We start from the raw sequence: 18,413 nt of genomic DNA, 5'->3' as shown, positions 1-18,413 counted from the left end.
ATTGGATCCGAGGGTCCTACTGGGTGTTTTATTCTTAATGGCATTGTACAGGTAAATGGGGGCTTTGTTAGAGCGGCATTTATATACGATACATAACGTTTTAAAAATAATTCTGGCCTTAGTGGAAAGCCTGTGAGTCTCCCTCCTAATGTCAGAAATATGGTCGGATTTTCATATTCCTAGAGCTGCCCGTAATGCTTTATTCTGCATTAGTTGCAGTTTGCTGAGATTTGTGTTGGAAGTTCCTAGTAGTAAGGCGTTGCAATAATCTAGTTTTGATAAGATCAAAGCTCTAGCCAATGTAATACAGTTAGTCGGTGTGAGGAATTGGCGGCTTAATACAATTAAGTTAGATGTATAAGATGTGGAGGACGTAATTGCCGAAATGTGTTTGACGATGGTAAGGTTGTCATAGGTATACTCCTAATGTTTTTACTGGTTTATGGACTGGAATCAGCGTGCCGTCAATGTTGATTGACTAGTAGTCTGGGTGAAGGGTGCTTATTTTGGATTTGTAGAAAACAATGATTAAACACTCTTCTCCTTCAAAGAAAGAACAGAGAAGGAAGTACTAGCCATCATTCCTCAAATCCTATGAACCTTGGAACCAGTAATCTTATACTTCTGCCTGTGTAAAATGTAAGCCCAGCACCCAGGTGCCCAAGGGCAGCGCTTTACAAATAAATAAATACAAATCAAACCTTCCAATTGCAAGGGAGAGTGCTGCCCAGCTAATTTTACCAATAATTGCTTGGATAATCTAGACCCTTTCCTGACAGTATTTATCAATGCCCCCTTCAACTCCAACACCGTCCCTTCTTGCCAAAAAGAGGCTTGGGTCCGCCCATTACTAAAAAAAAAAAAACATCCCTGGACCCCGATAACCCAAATGAATATAGGACCCATAACCACGGTTCCATTCCTCTTAAAAACGCTGGATAAAGTTGCCTATGTCCAAAAACTGCTGTTTTTAGAGGCTAATACAAATCGGCGAAAGTGGAAATCAGGTTTTCGCCCAGAACATGGTACAGAGTCTGCTCTATTTGACTTAAAAAACCAACTCTGTGACATTATGGACAAAGGCAAACTGGTGGTCCTCCTCCGGCTCCTCCTCCTCCTCCTCCTCCTCCTCCTCCTCCTCCTCCTCCTGGCCCTCCTCCTCCTGGTCGTGGTCCTCCTCCTCCTGGTCCTCGGCTGCATTTGATCTTGTTGACCACGATACCCTTTGCAGACAACTTAAGGATGCAGCTTACTTCTTCCCAGAAGCCACAGCTTGGATCTCCTCTTTCCTGAAAGGTAGACTTGTGTTTGTGGAGCAGGCCTGCGCCGCCACGACCACTATCCAGTGTGGTGTCCCTCAGGGCTCATGAATGGCACCTACACTCTACAACTTATTTACCCTCCCTCTCTTCAATGACCTGGATGATAGTAGCATAGCTTACATAAACTATGCTGATGACACTCAAGTCTTACTCCCTCTCACTGGATCTTATGAGCACACTGGCCAACGCTTACGCAGCCGTTTAAGAGCTGGATGGTGGCTAATGGACTGTGTCTCAACGGAGATAAAACAGAGATCGTCCTGGTAGGTACTAAAACTACCCTCAACAAGCTCAACTCCCAATAGAGGACATTCACCATCACTGTAGCACCGTCAGTGAAAACACTGTAGGTCTACATTGATTCCTCGCTATCCATGTCTCGCCATGTTAGTGCTATCGCTTCCTCTGCTGCATGCACCACTAAAATAATCAATGCGGTATAACCTTACCTTTCAACTAAAAACTACCTTACAATAGCCAGGGCCACTATTGGTGCTAAACTGGACTATTGTAACGTTCTGTTCATGGGCACCTCTGCCAAAAACCTCAACCAACTACAAGTCATACAAAATAATGCCCCGAGAGCTGCACTTAGCATCCCAAAAAGACAGCATGTCACACAGGCAAGAAGGGATGCTCACTGGCTCCCAGTTAAAAGAGTGAATTCTTTTCAAAACCTTGGCCATTATACATAAGTGCCTTTCACACACAGCTTCTCCTTACCCATCAGAAAAAGTAGACCGAAAATAACCCACCATGCCAACCAAATACACGTCCCCTTCTTCAAAAGAGCCAAAGCCGGAGGCTCCAGCTTCCAATATCTTGCACCAAAAAACTGGAATGCTTTACCCACGTATCTTAGAAGTGAAACCTCATACTCTGTATTTCGGAAATGACTTAAGACCAACCTGTTCATCTAAATGACTTGCGTCCCCTCATCCCTACCAGCGCCACTTGTTTCCCCTACCACCTCAGTCCTAACGATGCCCAGCTTTTAGCTTGTTAACTGCATTGTATTGAATTGCTAAACTTCCACTAGCCGTGGATCCAGTAGGCCACACAGTCCAACGGTGTCTCCCATACTACCCTGATAATGCTAGTACCAATCCGACATTTTGTAACTTCCATCGTATGGTTGACCATGTTTCACCTGTAACCTTGGAACCAGTAAACCATACACCATGTATCATTTCTTGTATGTCACTGTAACTACTTGTTGTTCTATCTGCCCATAATATTTATCTGACTGTAACTAAGTAAGCACTAAATTGTAACAGCGCCACGATGCCTGTGCACTTAAAGAATACAATTTTAAAAAATAGGATTGTCCATTTTGACTACATGAGGCCAGGATGGCAGCAAAAAACATTCCAGCAGAGTAACCAGCATCCTCCATGCTTCCATCAGCTTTTGCAGGATAGAATCCAGTGTTTAAGCTGAAGAATTATTTGTTATCATGGGTGGATACCCCTGCACACAAATCATTTGACCTGGAGAAGTTGCGTTGGTGTTAGGGAGAATTTTCATTTTAGTGTTTAATTCCTCCCACCTTCGAGACACCCAACTCTTTGGCTGAACTTTGGGAGTTTGTACTATTAATTCTATGCGTTTTCTGTGTTTGGAGTCTGAAAAACGCCATAGGCACCATCTTTTTACATTGTGTCACACAGCACTTTCGGTGCAGTGGCATAGGGAAGTCTAAGATTTCCTAAAGGTTTAAAAACCTTCTCTTGGTTAAACTACTGTTTCCAAGAGCAGTGAAGTGAAATTGACTTTACTTACCATTTGTAACTTTCTAGACCCTGAACACACATCTTGCAATAGGGTGCTGGAGGGGTTACTTAGTATCCCCTATGTCTAGTTTCTCATGTAACATTTTTGTGTTACCCTTTCTACAATTAATGGCTGGTGACAGAGGTTTACTTTTTATTACCATTATGTGTTTCTACCGCAGGCTGCAATTGCAGCTGCAGTAAAGCACCCCATGGTTGCCCATTTTGTAAAAATGACCCAGTCTTCTTTTTTCGCCATTTCTTGTTGGAAAGGTGCTTCTTGAGATTTACTCTGTGCGCCAATCCAGGTTTCATCCCTTTGTTTTGTCTTTGGCGGGATTCACTGGTGAAGCCCGCTTCTGGCTCCATCATGTCTGGCAGGGCAGGAAGTGAGGGAGGTGCCCGAAACTCCCTGTGCTTAAACCCCTTGGTTACAGGAATGCACCCAAATGGTGATTGGCTTTCTGGCTGTCCTTGGAGGACAGCCACCCTGCTGTGTGAGTGACAGCTAGGATGCAAATGAATGGGAGAAACCTGTATAAAAAGGCAAGGTCTTTTAGACAAAAGGCAGAGTTGACCACTGGACAAAGGAATCAGAAAAAGAACTTGGAAGAGATGCTGGCAGCCACCCATGGCCCATTGGCTTGCCCAGTGAAGCCCTGCTAAAGTGCTGAAGCTCCGAATTCACCTCGACTAGAGAAGCCCTGCAAAGGACTACTTCTCCCCTTGGATTGGTGGTACCAACCAACCCCAAGACGAATTCATCTGGAAATCCTCTCAGAGCTGGCTGTACTTATATTGCAGCTGCAGGAACCGATTACCAGGGAGAGGCACACCAAAATCGAGTACATCGTCTTTAAATCGGACCCGAGGTTCAGGAAGATCCTCCCGACTCACATGAAGCAGGACTAACCAAGCCTGAGCCACCTCAACAGAGTGCTGGACCTCAGATGCGAGGAAAGCCCATAAGGTATTCAAGAACCACGGTGGTGCTATTTGTGAGAAGCTGAGACCGCGACGTGTCTCTCATCTGAAGTTTGCCTATTGCTATTGCCGACCTTTGAACCTTAGTGCAGGAGTCCCCAGATGTCCTCCCTCTTGTCCCTGCCACTGAGGCCCAGGAATAAAAGGATATGTAGGACCTACAACAGGGACAGAAGCCAGCTGGAACCAATTTCTTCAGACCTAAGGTACTGTGAATTAAGGTGTACTTACCTATTGTTGTGTAGCCTTGCTAGTTCTCAGTTGAGACTTGCCTTGGTTGCCTTTTGCAGAGTTGATTGCAGCTTTGCCCTTCACCAGCCTCCCAGCTTTTGGCCCAACAGTGATTTCATTTTCCACAAATATTTCTAAAACATTGTGCAAGACTTTTTACTTACCTTCAAGAAGTGCTTCAGCCTCCCTAGACTTTGCTGAAGACTTTGCTCAAGTGACATTGGCTGTCCTGGCTCCCTGAAAGACTCTTCTCGCCTCTGACTTTGTGCTTTAACTGTCCCTCCAAAAAGTCACATCCTATAAATTGTGTAGCTGGGAAAGGGGAAATCTACATTGCATTGGGGGGTTCAAAAGTACTTACCTGCTTAAGAATGTTTTCTTAAAAATGAATTTATTCCCTAACCTTTTCCTTTTGACACCAAACTCAGTATTGTTCTAAATGCACCAGGGATAGATCAATGTCCACAGTGTCCTCATTATTGTGCCATCCCAAATGAGTATCTACTGATTTACCGAAACAGAGTGTGTATTCTTTGAGTATATTTTAAGTGTTACATATCTGCTCCCTTCAAATGAAGGCTTATTCAACTGACTTAAATTAATAAATACTTGTTTAATCAAGAAACCTTGAGAGTAAGTGTTTATTTGAATACCCTTCACTCTGAACCTCTATGTTACAACCCTACAGCTCACATTGACCCCTCTTGAGATAGGCTTGGCTGCTCAGTCACTACCAACTTGAGCACTACATGCTAATACCAAAGGGTGGGTTAACTATTGGCGAGAGGACAAGGCTGGTGCAGTCTCCCACAGGGTACTGCCTACAATCTTGCCTAACAGTTGGCAAACAAATCATCCATACACTTAATATATCCAAGGATATGATATCGAACCTGTGTTGCTCTGCGTCGTTTAGCTTCCAGGGCGAGCACGTTGCCCCTGAGCAATCCCCCCCATCAACATCCCCCCCCTCCCCCAACCTCCCTCTCCTCCCCGAATCATATTAGTGCCTCAAATGAAATGCAATTATTACAAAGGATCAACAATTTAGGATTGTAGTTTACAGTCGCCCACTAATGGCACTTTAAACACAGATATACACTGGTTGCACTTACTGAAATATGGTGTGCATACATGGGCCTCGAGAGAAAAAAAGCAGCATCATGGGGGGTGTGGAAATCATTGCAAAGGACATCAATCGATGGCACACGCTTAATGTAATCTTCGGTGCTCAGATTAGATGCTAAAAAACCACCAAATTGCACCAGGGTATCATGACACTAAAGAGATCAAGAGTAAACAATAGATTATTCTCTAGTTTAAACAACATATTTCCACAGTAGTTACTGAATATGACATTACACAGACAAGAAAACAATCACGGTGTTATACATGTATATATGGTGACTTTTTGTGAAATCACGTGATTTACCACATTTAAACCATCACATTTATGCTAATGAGCAAATTAATTTCCTTTAGTATGCTACTTTATTCATGACATTTAATATACATCTTAAACATCTCTCTACAAGTTTCTGTTCCGTAGCATGATTAATATTGAACATTCATCAGGAGCATAAACTAACTGTATAACAAGGGTTTGTCAAAAACAATTGAGCCCTCTGATAGGCAGATAAAACTAATGACATTCCACAAATCCCTCATCGTTTCATGATGAAAGCCCAGAGCGTCTTGAAGAGACCTGCAGATGACATTCACAATTTATTAATCTAACCTCAATTAGAAGTCTCCCTACTACTATTCTAAGAACATGAACACATGATAATAAATACCTTGTCATGAGCGCTTTGAAACAGTCCCATCTCTACTCATTTTTAGATACATGGGCCAACATATTCAAAACATACAGTTTGGATCCCATTAATGTTAGGGGGATGTCAAAGAAGCAGTTTAACACCCCCACAACTGCATCTCTCCTAAAAGCCATAGTTAACTGTGCAGTGAAATTTCTGTAATCAGAGGCCATTCATATATGGTTATTGTGTACAAGGTTTCATCTGCACTGTTCACCCCACCTCCATATTCTCATCAGTTCAGAAAAAATAAAATGTATCTTACCTCCACACTTCTCAGTCGCAACCGGTTTACAAGCATTTATTAAAAAGAAAGTCTTCATTGGAAACGTTAACTGATTTCCCTTCCTGTGGCTTCAATTCAGGCAATCATCATAGATGTATACCTTTTCAACTCTGGCAATCAGTCCCTTATGACAAAAAAATGGCTTTAAATCCTGTCTGCTCTTACTGTGTATTACCCACTGGCTCCTTCGCTCTCTCGCGGCTGTCCTGTAAGCTCTGATTTAGCCACAGCACCCCAGCAGTTTGTTCATTTATAAATGTCCCGGTGGGTTCCAACAACTAGACCACATTGTGAGGTTCAAAACTACTGCGGCCATGTTGATGGGAACATTTAAAAGAACATGTGAACGGGTTGTGATTGAGAAGTGGGGTGGTAAGATACATTTATGTTTTTTTCCCCAAACAGATGAGAATGTAGAGTTGGGGTGAACAGTGCAGATGAAACCTCATACAGAATTACCCATACATGAGTGACTTGTGGATACAGACATATCTCTGCACAGGCAACTATGGCTGTTGTGAGGGTGTTATACTGCTGCTTAGAAATCTACCCAACATTAACGGGATCCAAACTATATATTCTTCTAAATAGGTTGGCCCATTATCTAAAAATTAGAAGAGAGGAATGAGACAAAGCGCTCATGACAAGGTATTATGGTGTTCTCATGTTCTTACAATAGTAGTAGGGATATTCCTTATTGAGTTAAACTAATGAATTGTGAATATGTCATCTGCAGGTCTCTTCAAGACACTCTGGGCTTTCATCATGAAAAGATAAAGGGAATTGTGGAATATCGTTACACTTAACTGCATATTGTTAAGGATACCAATCAGGCCTCACACACTGGACCCGGTGTCATGCATCCTGCATCCCAACCCTCATGTGCAGACCCTTCCCATGCCAGCTGTGCCCCAGGCTTTGCCACCACACAACACATCAGACAGCACGCCCATGCAGCTGTCACGTTGCCCACCTGCAGCATCGGAAACCCAGAGGCAGGCTGCAGAGTTCCCGGGCACCGTTCCTTCATGCCTGGCGGCTTCCATGGCAGCAATGCATTTCTTTGATAAGCGGGTGGAGACCCGCCATTGCGAAACACAGAACGAACGTCTGACACGGGAACCGATCACGTGACATGGCTTCTTCCTGCTATGCCTTCTCATCACGTGATGCATGTGCTGGAACCACGTGATCTCTCAACCAGGAAATAAAACAGCTGCCCTCACGGCGAGCATCGCTTCTCGGCTGTTCTACTCAGCGTTTGGCGTTCTTGAACTTTTGGATTGTGATTTCTGGCTTTCTTCAACCACGGACCGTGTTTTTGGACTTCTTTGCGTAATCCTTCTGCAACCTCATATCCAGTACCTTTTACGGCTTGACCACAGATAGCAATACAGACTGTTTTTTTGTTTTCCGTTGGCAACTCCGATCTCCTTCAGATTTGGCACTCTGGCTTCCAGAGCTACGTGATGCAAGTAGCTCTGGTTCATTAACTCTGCCCTTTCTGCATTCAGGGGCTGCTGGTGGGCTAACTGATTCCTCCTTATACCTTGTTGCCCCTTTCCCAGCATCATTAGGAACAGGACTACATACTGATACCCCGACCCTCCATCACATTCTCCCTCTGCTCCATCATCTGGTAGGTGCTTGTGTCGTCCATATCATTGATACTGCAGGATATATTCTTGACCTGTTTACTTAACCTGCCCATTCGTTTACAGCATCCACTCGGAGGACTCGGTGTTCCTGTTCTTTCCACCACCTGTGGCTCTAATCCTCAAACAGCGAGTAGCTTCTATTTTCGCTGTTTGTTGCTTAGGGACAGAGGTCCATTTACTCCACGCTACAATCAAGTCTTGACATCCGGACACTTGGTATTAGCCTTTGATGTGGCGCTCAATAGGAATGCTTTTTCTTTAATTTCAATTAATTCAAATTGTGCCGATACCCGACCCGTCTCACACCCCCTTCAACAAATACCCCAGGTCACAATGGACCATGAACCAGGCTGGTTGGTGAAACTACAATATATATTTTTAGAATTCACACATTTTAATATTGGGCAGCAATCACCAATGGGGTGATAATTACAATGGGAATTGAAGCAATGCACTTGGTTAACCTGCTACATGAACATATCCAAAGCACATTTGAATAGGAGCACTTTTTGAATTAGGATGGATAGCACCCAAGTTAAGGTTTCCCTTGCAATGTTCCCTCAGCCCACAAATCTAATTCTGAGTGGATAGAAAGAAGCAGCAGGTAGTCAGGGAGAAGAGGCAGGGAGAAGAGGCAGCAAACGGAATCAAAATCCCTCACAAAATAAGAGGGGAAAATGCATTTTAAACCCCTTGCAAAGGTCTAAAATGACACTTCGATTTTGATAAATGATTATAGGTGATTTCAAATAATGCTGTGCATATGTTTCATCACAGTATGAGGGATGTAATAGCACTAGCAACCATAAGGTAAGGTATCACAAAAGCATACAGTTCACAAAACAGATTTGAAATTGAAAACCCAGTGCAGTCAAATCACACGTTGAAAAAGTTGCATTTTTACACAGAAGCAGTTTTAAATGCAAAAGGTGAAAAACACTGAATTCGAATGTAGTTTTTGGGCTGGGGAACAGATGTAAATCACAGGGACAATATCAGAGTGAAAGGATGGTAGCAGCTGACTATTTGGATGAGATTTTCCGGGTGGAATGGGTTCAGTTTTAGGAAAATAGAGCAGTTAAAAATAAGAAAATCAGTTTGGAAAGAAAGGCAAATTGGACTTAAACTAAATTATCTAGACTATAGTGTTAAAGAGGGACACAGTAATCTCCAAGGTTGATTCGTGAAGTCAACCTTGTCACCCCAGCGCTCAACTTTAACTGGAAATTAGTTTGATTACTCAAAATATGACTAAGGGCTTATGATTTACACCAGACAGAAATGAAAAGAGAGATGGGGCTCGCATTTAAAAAGTCAAGGGCAGGGTGCACGGATAATTCTAACAGTTTTAACAAGTTACCAGGGTATGGATAGGATTGCTTAGTGTGTGGAATAAAGACAAAAGGGTCAGGATGGGGAGACTGTTTCTCTGGGATGAGGAGATACTCCCATTCCACGCTTGGGTTTGGAATTTTGGAACAGCCAAATGTGTCTGGTCACCACACGGCGGGCACGCCTTACAGCAAACAGCTGGACAATTCTGGTCACCAGATGGCAAGTACAGCCGGGCAATTCGGGTCACTGGATGGCAGGGTGGCAGCGGGCATGCAGCTAGTGTGCAAAAGCCAGACTGGTTTCAGGATGCTTCCCAAAAAAAATACCACAGCTTCTCCCTTTGGGTATTGGGATTTTTAGAAGGGTTTCAGGATTAAGGCCTTGCTGGGATTGTCAGCAATGTGTTGGCCTTTCTGGGATAGGATCAGCTATGCTCTGGCTTTTCAATGGGATCTGGAGTCTGGCAAGATGAATGTCGACGATCAGGAACGCCGGCACAGGAAATTCAGGAAGAGTGTCTAGAGTTCTGTCAACCACCCCTTATAGAGAGCATGGTGACATCACAGAATTATAGGTGGGCAGAAGTGAGCTAGGCCTACCCCCAAGAAGCGGATATAACAGCCTAAGTTAATCGCCTCCTCGAGGAGGAGTCCCAGTTTATGAGGTTGTATTTTATGAGGTAAAAAGCCATGCCACAATCCTTTTTGCCAAAATCCAGTTTTGCCATAAATGGCACATTTTTATAGTTGGGGCATCTTCACAAATTACATAAGCAGGTTACATATTTTATGCAGAACATGCCAGTCCAACTCTGCAGTCTGTAAAACATTGTTTCGCCCTTCTAATAATCTTTGGTCATTTTTAATGTGAAACATTCGGCCTAAAATTCTATAACTTTAGGTGTGTACACATACTATCATGGGGGCCTATTTCTGTTCATTCTTAACATTCCATCATATGTCCTTCCCCCATGATTCACATTCTTCTGGCGTTCGTGTCCCATCCATGCTATTGCCAGCCAAGATATCTTATTTGAAAGCCACAAAAATCATGTTTAAACTGTATAACTTTTACATTTTTGCAAAGTCCTGTTGAAAGATAAAAGTCTTACAAGTTTAATTTAAGAAATGGTCTTTGAAACATAGTGGGCATCCTTTGTCCTTCACTGGAACCATTTTTTCCTCTTCAGCTACAGCCCATTGTGGAGGGGGGTTTCCCAGTTTAATTGAAGGTTTATGACTTCACAGGTTGGTGTCCCAGAAGTTCCATTGTAAGAGACTGGAGCACAGACCAAAGTCTGGAAAGGTAGCAATTATCACTTGTGTGTTAGAATCTACTGGGAATGGCCTTCTGTTGCTAGCATTCCCCCCCAAGCAGAAACCTGTATTGGGCTGTTTTCTCCCAGGTTGCCAATGTAGTTTATTTTAATTTTTTGCTCTGAATTAAAAGAAAACCTGCTGAATAAAACCATCTCATACATGTATTTCACAGCACAATCCCCTTGGACATTGCTAGGCAGGGATACTTTTTTTGAACATTCAGTACTTTTAAAACAGGCATTTTCTTCTTTGGTTTGCAAAAGCCCATTTTTTGACACATGTGGACAGCTGCTAGCATTTTCCTTTCAAATTCAGTTTTTCCATCTGACTTCCCAATACTGTTCTGTAGCTGTAGGCAGCTTCTATTACAAAACTGTCTGTACAAGGCAAAAGGTCTCCATGAAAATGGCATGTGCCCAAAAAGCTAACATTTATTTTCAAGCTGTGATTTTTGACATTTTGTAGCAAAAGTTTAAGCGTTTTTCCGTGCAGCTGAAGTAAAGCTTTTGTTGATTTTCTCAGATTTGGATGGCACAGCCTGGCCTTCAGGAATAATGTTCTTTTCTGGCAGAGCACAACGTGAATATGGCTGGCGATGACAGTCTTGTTGATAAAAGTAGTTTGATGAAACAGATGAAAATAGCATCAGAGCAGCTGAGGAATGTGAACTTTCCCCTTTTTCTATGGGAACTTTGGCGTTGCAGCAAAGCAGTGCTGCTTTTTCACTCTTATTTTGTACATGTAAGCAACACATTGGCAGACTTTTTCAGTGTGCCCCCTTGTTCCATCCTGCCCAATATGTGCTTGGCAAGGTGGTGCAGCCATCTTTTTGTAGTTGTAAAACGCAGTTTTGGTGTGAGGCAATAGTGCTCACAGGCGCAGCCATTTTGCTGGTTCTGCTGAAGTGCAGCTTGGTGATGTGGGGAAGTACTGCTGAGTGGGTACATCTCAGAGGATATTGGCAAACACTTCACAAACAGTTATATGCTGATGAACAATGTTCAATATTAATCATGCTACAGAATAGAAACATGTAGAGAGCTGTCTAAAATGTATATGAAATATATGTCATGAATTAAATACATTAATAGAATAACAACATGTTTTCCAGAATTTTTACATCAGGTTTAACAGTGGTGGTCAGTAAAAGAATTAAGAACGGTTAGATGGTGGACTGTTTTTCTAAAGTCCAATTTAGGGCTTCATAAAACCATATTTGAGGCAGTACAAAACTCCACTCTTCGTATAAGGCTGTACCACCTGTGAAAATGTAGTAGCGTCGACAGAGCAGCCAGGTTTATCTTAGGAGGGAGACAGAGAAGGCTGTAGCTTGGAATTGAAGGATTCATATGGTCTAAAGAAACACTGAAACACTATGTATTGTAAAAATAAATGCTTTATTTAAATACAAATAGGCCAAGATAAACCTTGGCTAAGTAAGTGCTATAACATAACATATAAACACGATAAAAAACAACTTAATACTTATGGTATACAAACCAAAGTATAACCTTATTGGCAATAGCAATCAGCAGTTGAAGGCATGTCAAACCTGAAACACATTCAGAATGGCATCAAGCTATTCATGTGGAGTAAAACCAGTTAGTTACTTTTAGATTACATTCAGTAAATCAAAGGTAGTAGACCCTGTGGAGATACAACATACAGTGCAATTCACTTTGAGTCTTATTATGAACACTGGTTACAAGTATCTCTTGCAACCCACGTAACTTATTCCTCTATCAAGAATGGTTACAGTTTCCATACCAATTACACTTTTAAGAACACATTTCAAAAGGAAGTAACTTAATCTATATACTACCTAGAGGTCTAAAGCTTCTCAAGGATAAGTATGGATACAAAAAAACTATTTTAGAAGTGCCTTATGGCAGTACATGGAAAGCACAACCCAGTATTACAGTTTTAGAAGAGCAGCAGCTCTTCAAGGTCAGTATAAACTATTGATACATAGCTTTTACACCATTACTAATACAGGAATGATACTTTTCAGAAGTGTATTATACAATTCTAAGTTAAATAAGAACTCTAATAGACTTTTAAGAAAGGATATCAACAGTTCAAGGTAATTAAGGACATGTATACTATTCAGAGGGGGGGTCTAAGCAATTCCAAGACAAGTATTAACACCAAGACTGTTTTAGTAATGTATTAAGCAGATCAAGGAAAGCAAACCTCAATGGTACCCTTTAAGAATGACAATACGTTATTCAAGGTAGGTAAACCTATTGGCAAGCATTTATACTCATTCAGTTAAGAATTATAAAACAGTGCCAACATAATTACTGTTAAGAAGAGTGGGACACTATTCAAAGTAAACATATATACCTTTTAAAGGAGCAAACAATTACCTAAATGTAAGCAATAACTTTCATAACGTATTCTATTTCAAAGATACAGTTACAACACTAACTGGTTTACAAGCAAGTATATTTACACGTGTTATAGTTTGCAAAACGGAGGCTTTATCTTTTGTAGTCCTTCCCTAGTCTATGGCATGAATTTTCTCAAGAGTCAGATACTCTGGTGGTCTAGGAGCCAGCTGCAGGCAGGTCAGGATAGGGTTTAGATTTAGGAAAAGTCAGAGTTCCATAGGATACCTTCTTCAACAAGTATTAGCTTTAGAGTTTAAAAGTGTTCAGGGACTTCACAGAAGGCTCCCTATATGTGTTCCAGCACTAGGCCTGGGCCAATGGTATGGGCAAACTCCCAAGCACACAAATCGCCCATTCAGCCTCACAGGATTCACACAAGGCTTATGATGAGTACTACCCAAGCCAACATAGTACTTAAGGAGGAAAGTAGAGCATCTGGGTGGATGCCTTCAGGGTGCAGCAGCACAGTGCCCAGTTCCTAGATTCTTGGTCTGGAGAATGAAGAAATGGGCACTGGATGGGAACTTGCAGCAGCAGTCACCAGAGGCGACTACCAGCAAAGGATTCTTCCCAGTTTCCCGCAGCTCTGTGGATTTGGCGCCGTTGTGACCAGAGAGAACACTGTTCCGGAGATCTGGTGTAGCAGGAGATAGCCACCAGATGCACTTTGATAGTGTGTGCCAGCCCCGACTTAGCCAACGACAACAAGTACAGAAGGACTTGGGGGGCCGTGACCTTCAGCGGGTTAAACTCCTGCAACCAGCACCAAGTCGCGAAACGCTTCCCTTTGTGCCTGTAGCATTTAAGAGAAAACGATGCCCTGGCAAGAACCTCCCAGCAGTCCGCCGGCAGCTCGTAACCACCCAACTCTAAAGCTGCAGGAGCCAGGCCTTCAGGTTCAGCGAGCCTGGGCTGTGGTTCAGGTTTGCGCCTCCTTCCCTGGCGAGCAGATGCGCGACCACTGGTAGCTTGACTGGAGGCGACGCTGACATGCTGAGAAGGTCCATGTACCAGATCTGCCTTGGCTACGCTGGTGCAACGAGGATCATCCAGCACCGACACCGTCTGAGTTGACTGATGACTTGGTGGTAGAGGCAACGGATGGAACGCAGGCCCTCCGACGGGAAAGAGAATGCAACCCCCATGCTCCCCGGCTGGGGTCCCTGCTGGCGAACCTCTGGCACTTAGTGTTCATCGCTGGCGCAAATAGATCGATCTGGGTTCTGCCTCACCTGAGGAAGAGGTTGTCCACTTGATCCTGCCGTAGCTCCCACTCGTGGCAAGAGCGCAGCTCCCTGCTGAGGGAGTCGGCGACAGCGTTTGACTCTCGCCAGGTGAAAAGGAATGAGAAACATCCCCTGGGCGACAGCCCAGCGGCACAATCCCTGCGCCTCACTGGAGAGCGCCGGGGATCTGGTGCCCCCATGCGTCCAGATGTAAAACATTGTGGTGGTATTGTCCGTGAAGACACTCACCACTTTGCCCTTGACGGACGGAAGAAATGACTTGAGGGCCCAAAACACTGCCTGTAGTTTCAGGACATTGATGTGTAGCGTCTTTACCTCCAGCAGCCACAGGCCTCTGGCGTGGAGACGTCTGGTGTGGGTTCCTCAGTCCTTCATGGAAGCGTCCTTGGTGACTGTCTCCTGGTACGGCGGGGCTCTGGAAGTCTGTGCCCCTGGTGATATTGGAGCACACGCCCCACCAACTTATTGCTCGACTGAAATCTTCATCGAGTATGATCCTTTCTTTGTAACTTCCGGACACCTGGAACCAACGGGTGTCCAGGAATTCCTGGAGCGGTCGCATCCGCAACCTGCAGAGCAGGATCAGGTAGATGCATGATGACATCATGCCGAGCAGTGACTTGATGGTGTTAACCGTGGTGGTCTTCAGTGCCAATAGCTGTTACACCCCCTCCGAGGGGGCCGCCAGGCAGGACACTGTTGAGCCTGGCCCCCAGGAATAGCGTGTCCTGCGTTGGAGTCAAGCAGGACTTTGCATAGTTCACTGAGAACGCCAGCTCCGTCCGAAGCAGGACGATCTCTCCGTGTGATCGACGGCGATGTCCCTTGCTCGGGCTCGGATGAGCCAGTCGTCAAGGTACAGGTACACATGTATCCGCTGTAGGCGCAGATGGGCCGCCACCGGAGCCAGGCACTTAAAGACTTTGGGAGCCGACTTCAGTCCGAAGAGATTACCCTTGAATTGGTAGTGCGTCCCTTGAACGACGAAGCGGCTCAGGATTCTACCTCCGGAATCCTTGGCCTGATGGCTTAAGGCAGGACAATGGACAGGATCTCTCAGCAGCAATCTCGAGAGAGAGAGAGAGAACCTGGGACACTACTTTCCGCAACTTCTTAGTTCACTCAGCGGTTTTGGTGCCTTTTCTGTAGCACCAACAAAGAACACAGATCGTCCGGTCAATCTTCTTCACTAAAATCCTGTACCCTGGTGAGGGGGTCTGGGCAAGTTGGATCGGATCTCAGGAGGGTCCTTACGGGTTCAGCAAAGATTTGCATGGTTTCAGCCTTTCCACAACGATGCACTCGAAATGGGCAGCACGTCTCCTGCTATTAGGATTCCATAGCTCTGGAAACTCCTAGGACCTTGGGAGATGGCTCAAGACAAAGTTAGTCTTGGTACTAGTTATTCCCACCAATCAAAGAGAAGGTAATGTCCATTACGGAGCTCCTCTGTCGCGTAGAAAACGGGGTCAGGACAGCAGTGGTCGCTTCACAGTGTTGCAAAGGGTCTGTAGTTGTCTCGGGTCGTCTTCTTCGGTTACTTCAGCTTCCAGAGGTCGACTTTTCAGCACACACTCCTCTGCAATCTCTCAGCATTGTACAGAAAGGCATGTTTGGTTGTCTAATCAGGACAGCCAAACCCTCCCTGTTGGAGATGGACCTATTCAGCCACTCTGGCAGACAAAGGACAGGGGATGGAAAACTCCTTCCGTACTTACTGCCTGCCCAGACACTCTGGAGCCTAGGAAGGGATAACCAGAGGGTTCCTGCCAATGGCAAAACACACACAGGCATCCCCCTCCCAGAATGGTAAAAGAAGGGCTGACAAAGCAAAACCACACAAGTAATCGCGAAAAAATGAAGATGGGGCCCCAAGTTGGTACGTGGGTGCCTCTATTGTGCACTACCTAGGCGATAGACATACCTGTGGTACGTAAATTACACAATAGTTGGTACAACAGGTCCACTGCCACCAGCCATAACTAGAAATTTGTTTGTGACTAAAGTCACTAGGTATACCTTTGGCACTCCACATAAGGTGGTGTGTGACAATCTCTCAGGTTATAAAGGTTTAGGAGAGATAAGTATCTCTATTCTGATTAACTATATTTTGAGGATAAGAACAATAATCTCGAAGGAGGACCCTACGGGTCCCCAGCAACAGTGCCCATAAAGAGCTGTGTGTGCTGCAATAGCAAGATACGGATGCATTTAAGGGCTTTGGAGCAGACAGACTCCATGGTACAGGTAGAATACAAAGAATAGAGTTCCAGAAGACAGCGCCCACAAGAATGAATGAGTGAAAAAGGCTCCACTCTTTGAGGGTTTAAAGAAAAAGGTCCAGAAGTCCAGCAAAATGTACTGGGGGTCTCACTAGGAAAGGGGGAAGAAGCATAAAAATGTGGCACACCCTTGTTTGGACATGGGCCACAGCAGGTAGCCAAAAGTGGTAAACACAGCAAGGCTAAAACAAAATACACAAAAAAACAAAGTAACTGCTGCCACCAGCTTGTCTCTTGGGCACATCTAAAGTAACCAAAACTCCTCTGTCAGTCTAGGGCAAAACAAAAAGTGTACCCCATTATACTTGATTGCAAGATAAATTGTACAATAATAAAAAGTTACCAAAAGTGGCAACTAAGCAACAAGACTAAGGGAAACCAAGGTTTCCCCGTATTGACAGCCTGGAGGACATGTCAGTTGACCCAATGACCCAATGCCAGTGTAGTTAAGCTGAAGGCTTCAATGCTCTGCAAAAGTTCAGGTCAGATTCATAAATAAAAGTGAAAAGTATGGCGGTCCATAAAAAGGGAGGGAAAGGTGCAGTAAAGAGAAATCTTTCCCAACAGGGAATGGTTAGAACGCAAAAAGGAGTAGAAATTCTCAGTCCACTTCGAACGAGTCACCCAGAGCTCCTCTGTGGGGAAATTCCTCGGAGCAGAACAGGTCACAATTCCTGTTGATACTGGATGCGTGCCGATCTACCTGAAGGCCGAAGATCTCTAGAAGGACTTCCTGAGCCACTTTCTTACCCCCCCTCCCCTCCTTTGGCTGATTCTCACCCTGACACAGCCCTCTCCTCGCTCCACTCTGCTATATCTGATACTCTTGATATCCTTGGCCCTGTCATGAGGATCCGCCTGAAGCCCAAAGCCAAGTGCAACTCCTGGTACGACTCAGACCTCGTCACACTTAAACGCAAGTGCAGGGTGGCTGAGAGGAAATGGCGTGCTTCTTGTGCATCCTCTAACAAACTGGCCTGCTGCCTGCTCCAAAGGCAATACTGGCTCTTTCCGCACCAAGAAGATAGCTCATATCAAAGCCGGAGGCTCGGCGGCATCTAATAACTTGGATGAACTCTTTAAAATATGCAAGACACTGGACAATCCTGCTGCAGTCTACCTCTCCTGTCCCTTCCCAGGACCTCTGCACGGCACTGGATTCTCACTTCATCTCTAAAACTCAGGACATCCTGTCCACACTCTCCTCCTCTCCCCTCCCTGCTCTTCCTCTGGCCCTTCTGCAGCCACTCCTCCTCCCTCCCTCTCTGCCTTTCCCCTGTCCTCTGCAGACTAGGTTTCTAGACAAGTCCGATCTATGATAGTCTCATCAATAAAGGTTCACCCCTGTTACTCCAAAACCATCAAGGACCACATTGACACCCTGGCTCCTGCTCTGGCTGACTTCTGCAACCACTCCTTCGCCACTGGAGTCTTCTCATCCACCCTAAGCACTCCCTTGTGCATCCTCTTCTTAAGAAACCCTCTGCTGATCCCTCCTGCCCGGCCAACTATCACCCAATCTCCATCACTCCCTTCCTGGGCAAGCTCTTGGAGAAACTGGCCATCTCCCAGCTTAATCTCCACACTGAATCTGTTGGTTGTCTCCATGAGCATCAGTCTGGCTTCAGAGCTGCCAGAAGCACGGAAACTGCTTTCCTGAACATCCGTGAAGACCTGCTCTCAAACCTTGACTCTAACACCCCCTGTGTCCTCATCATGCTTGATCTCTTCTGCCTTTGACACTGTCAACCATACCATCCTGCTAAA

General features: G+C 44.6%; 1 protein-coding gene across 2 annotated transcripts in view; it reads right to left on the bottom strand.

Moving 5' to 3' along the window:
* The window catches only part of THOC2 (THO complex subunit 2), a 2,257,836-nt gene that overhangs the window by 888,869 nt on the left and 1,350,554 nt on the right, over positions 1 to 18,413 (bottom strand). For both annotated transcript variants that reach the window (XM_069612670.1, XM_069612671.1), the window contains exon 22: positions 5,425 to 5,589. In XM_069612670.1, the coding sequence (XP_069468771.1) occupies positions 5,425 to 5,589 (165 nt within the window). The remainder of the gene's footprint in view (positions 1 to 5,424; positions 5,590 to 18,413) is intronic.

Source organism: Ambystoma mexicanum, chromosome 5p (assembly GCF_040938575.1).
Source record: "Ambystoma mexicanum isolate Mex_15411 chromosome 5p, UKY_AmexF1_1, whole genome shotgun sequence".
NCBI lineage: Eukaryota > Metazoa > Chordata > Amphibia > Caudata > Ambystomatidae > Ambystoma > Ambystoma mexicanum.
Note: the sequence above shows the minus strand (reverse complement) of the source record. Positions and strands in the feature narration are given on the sequence as shown.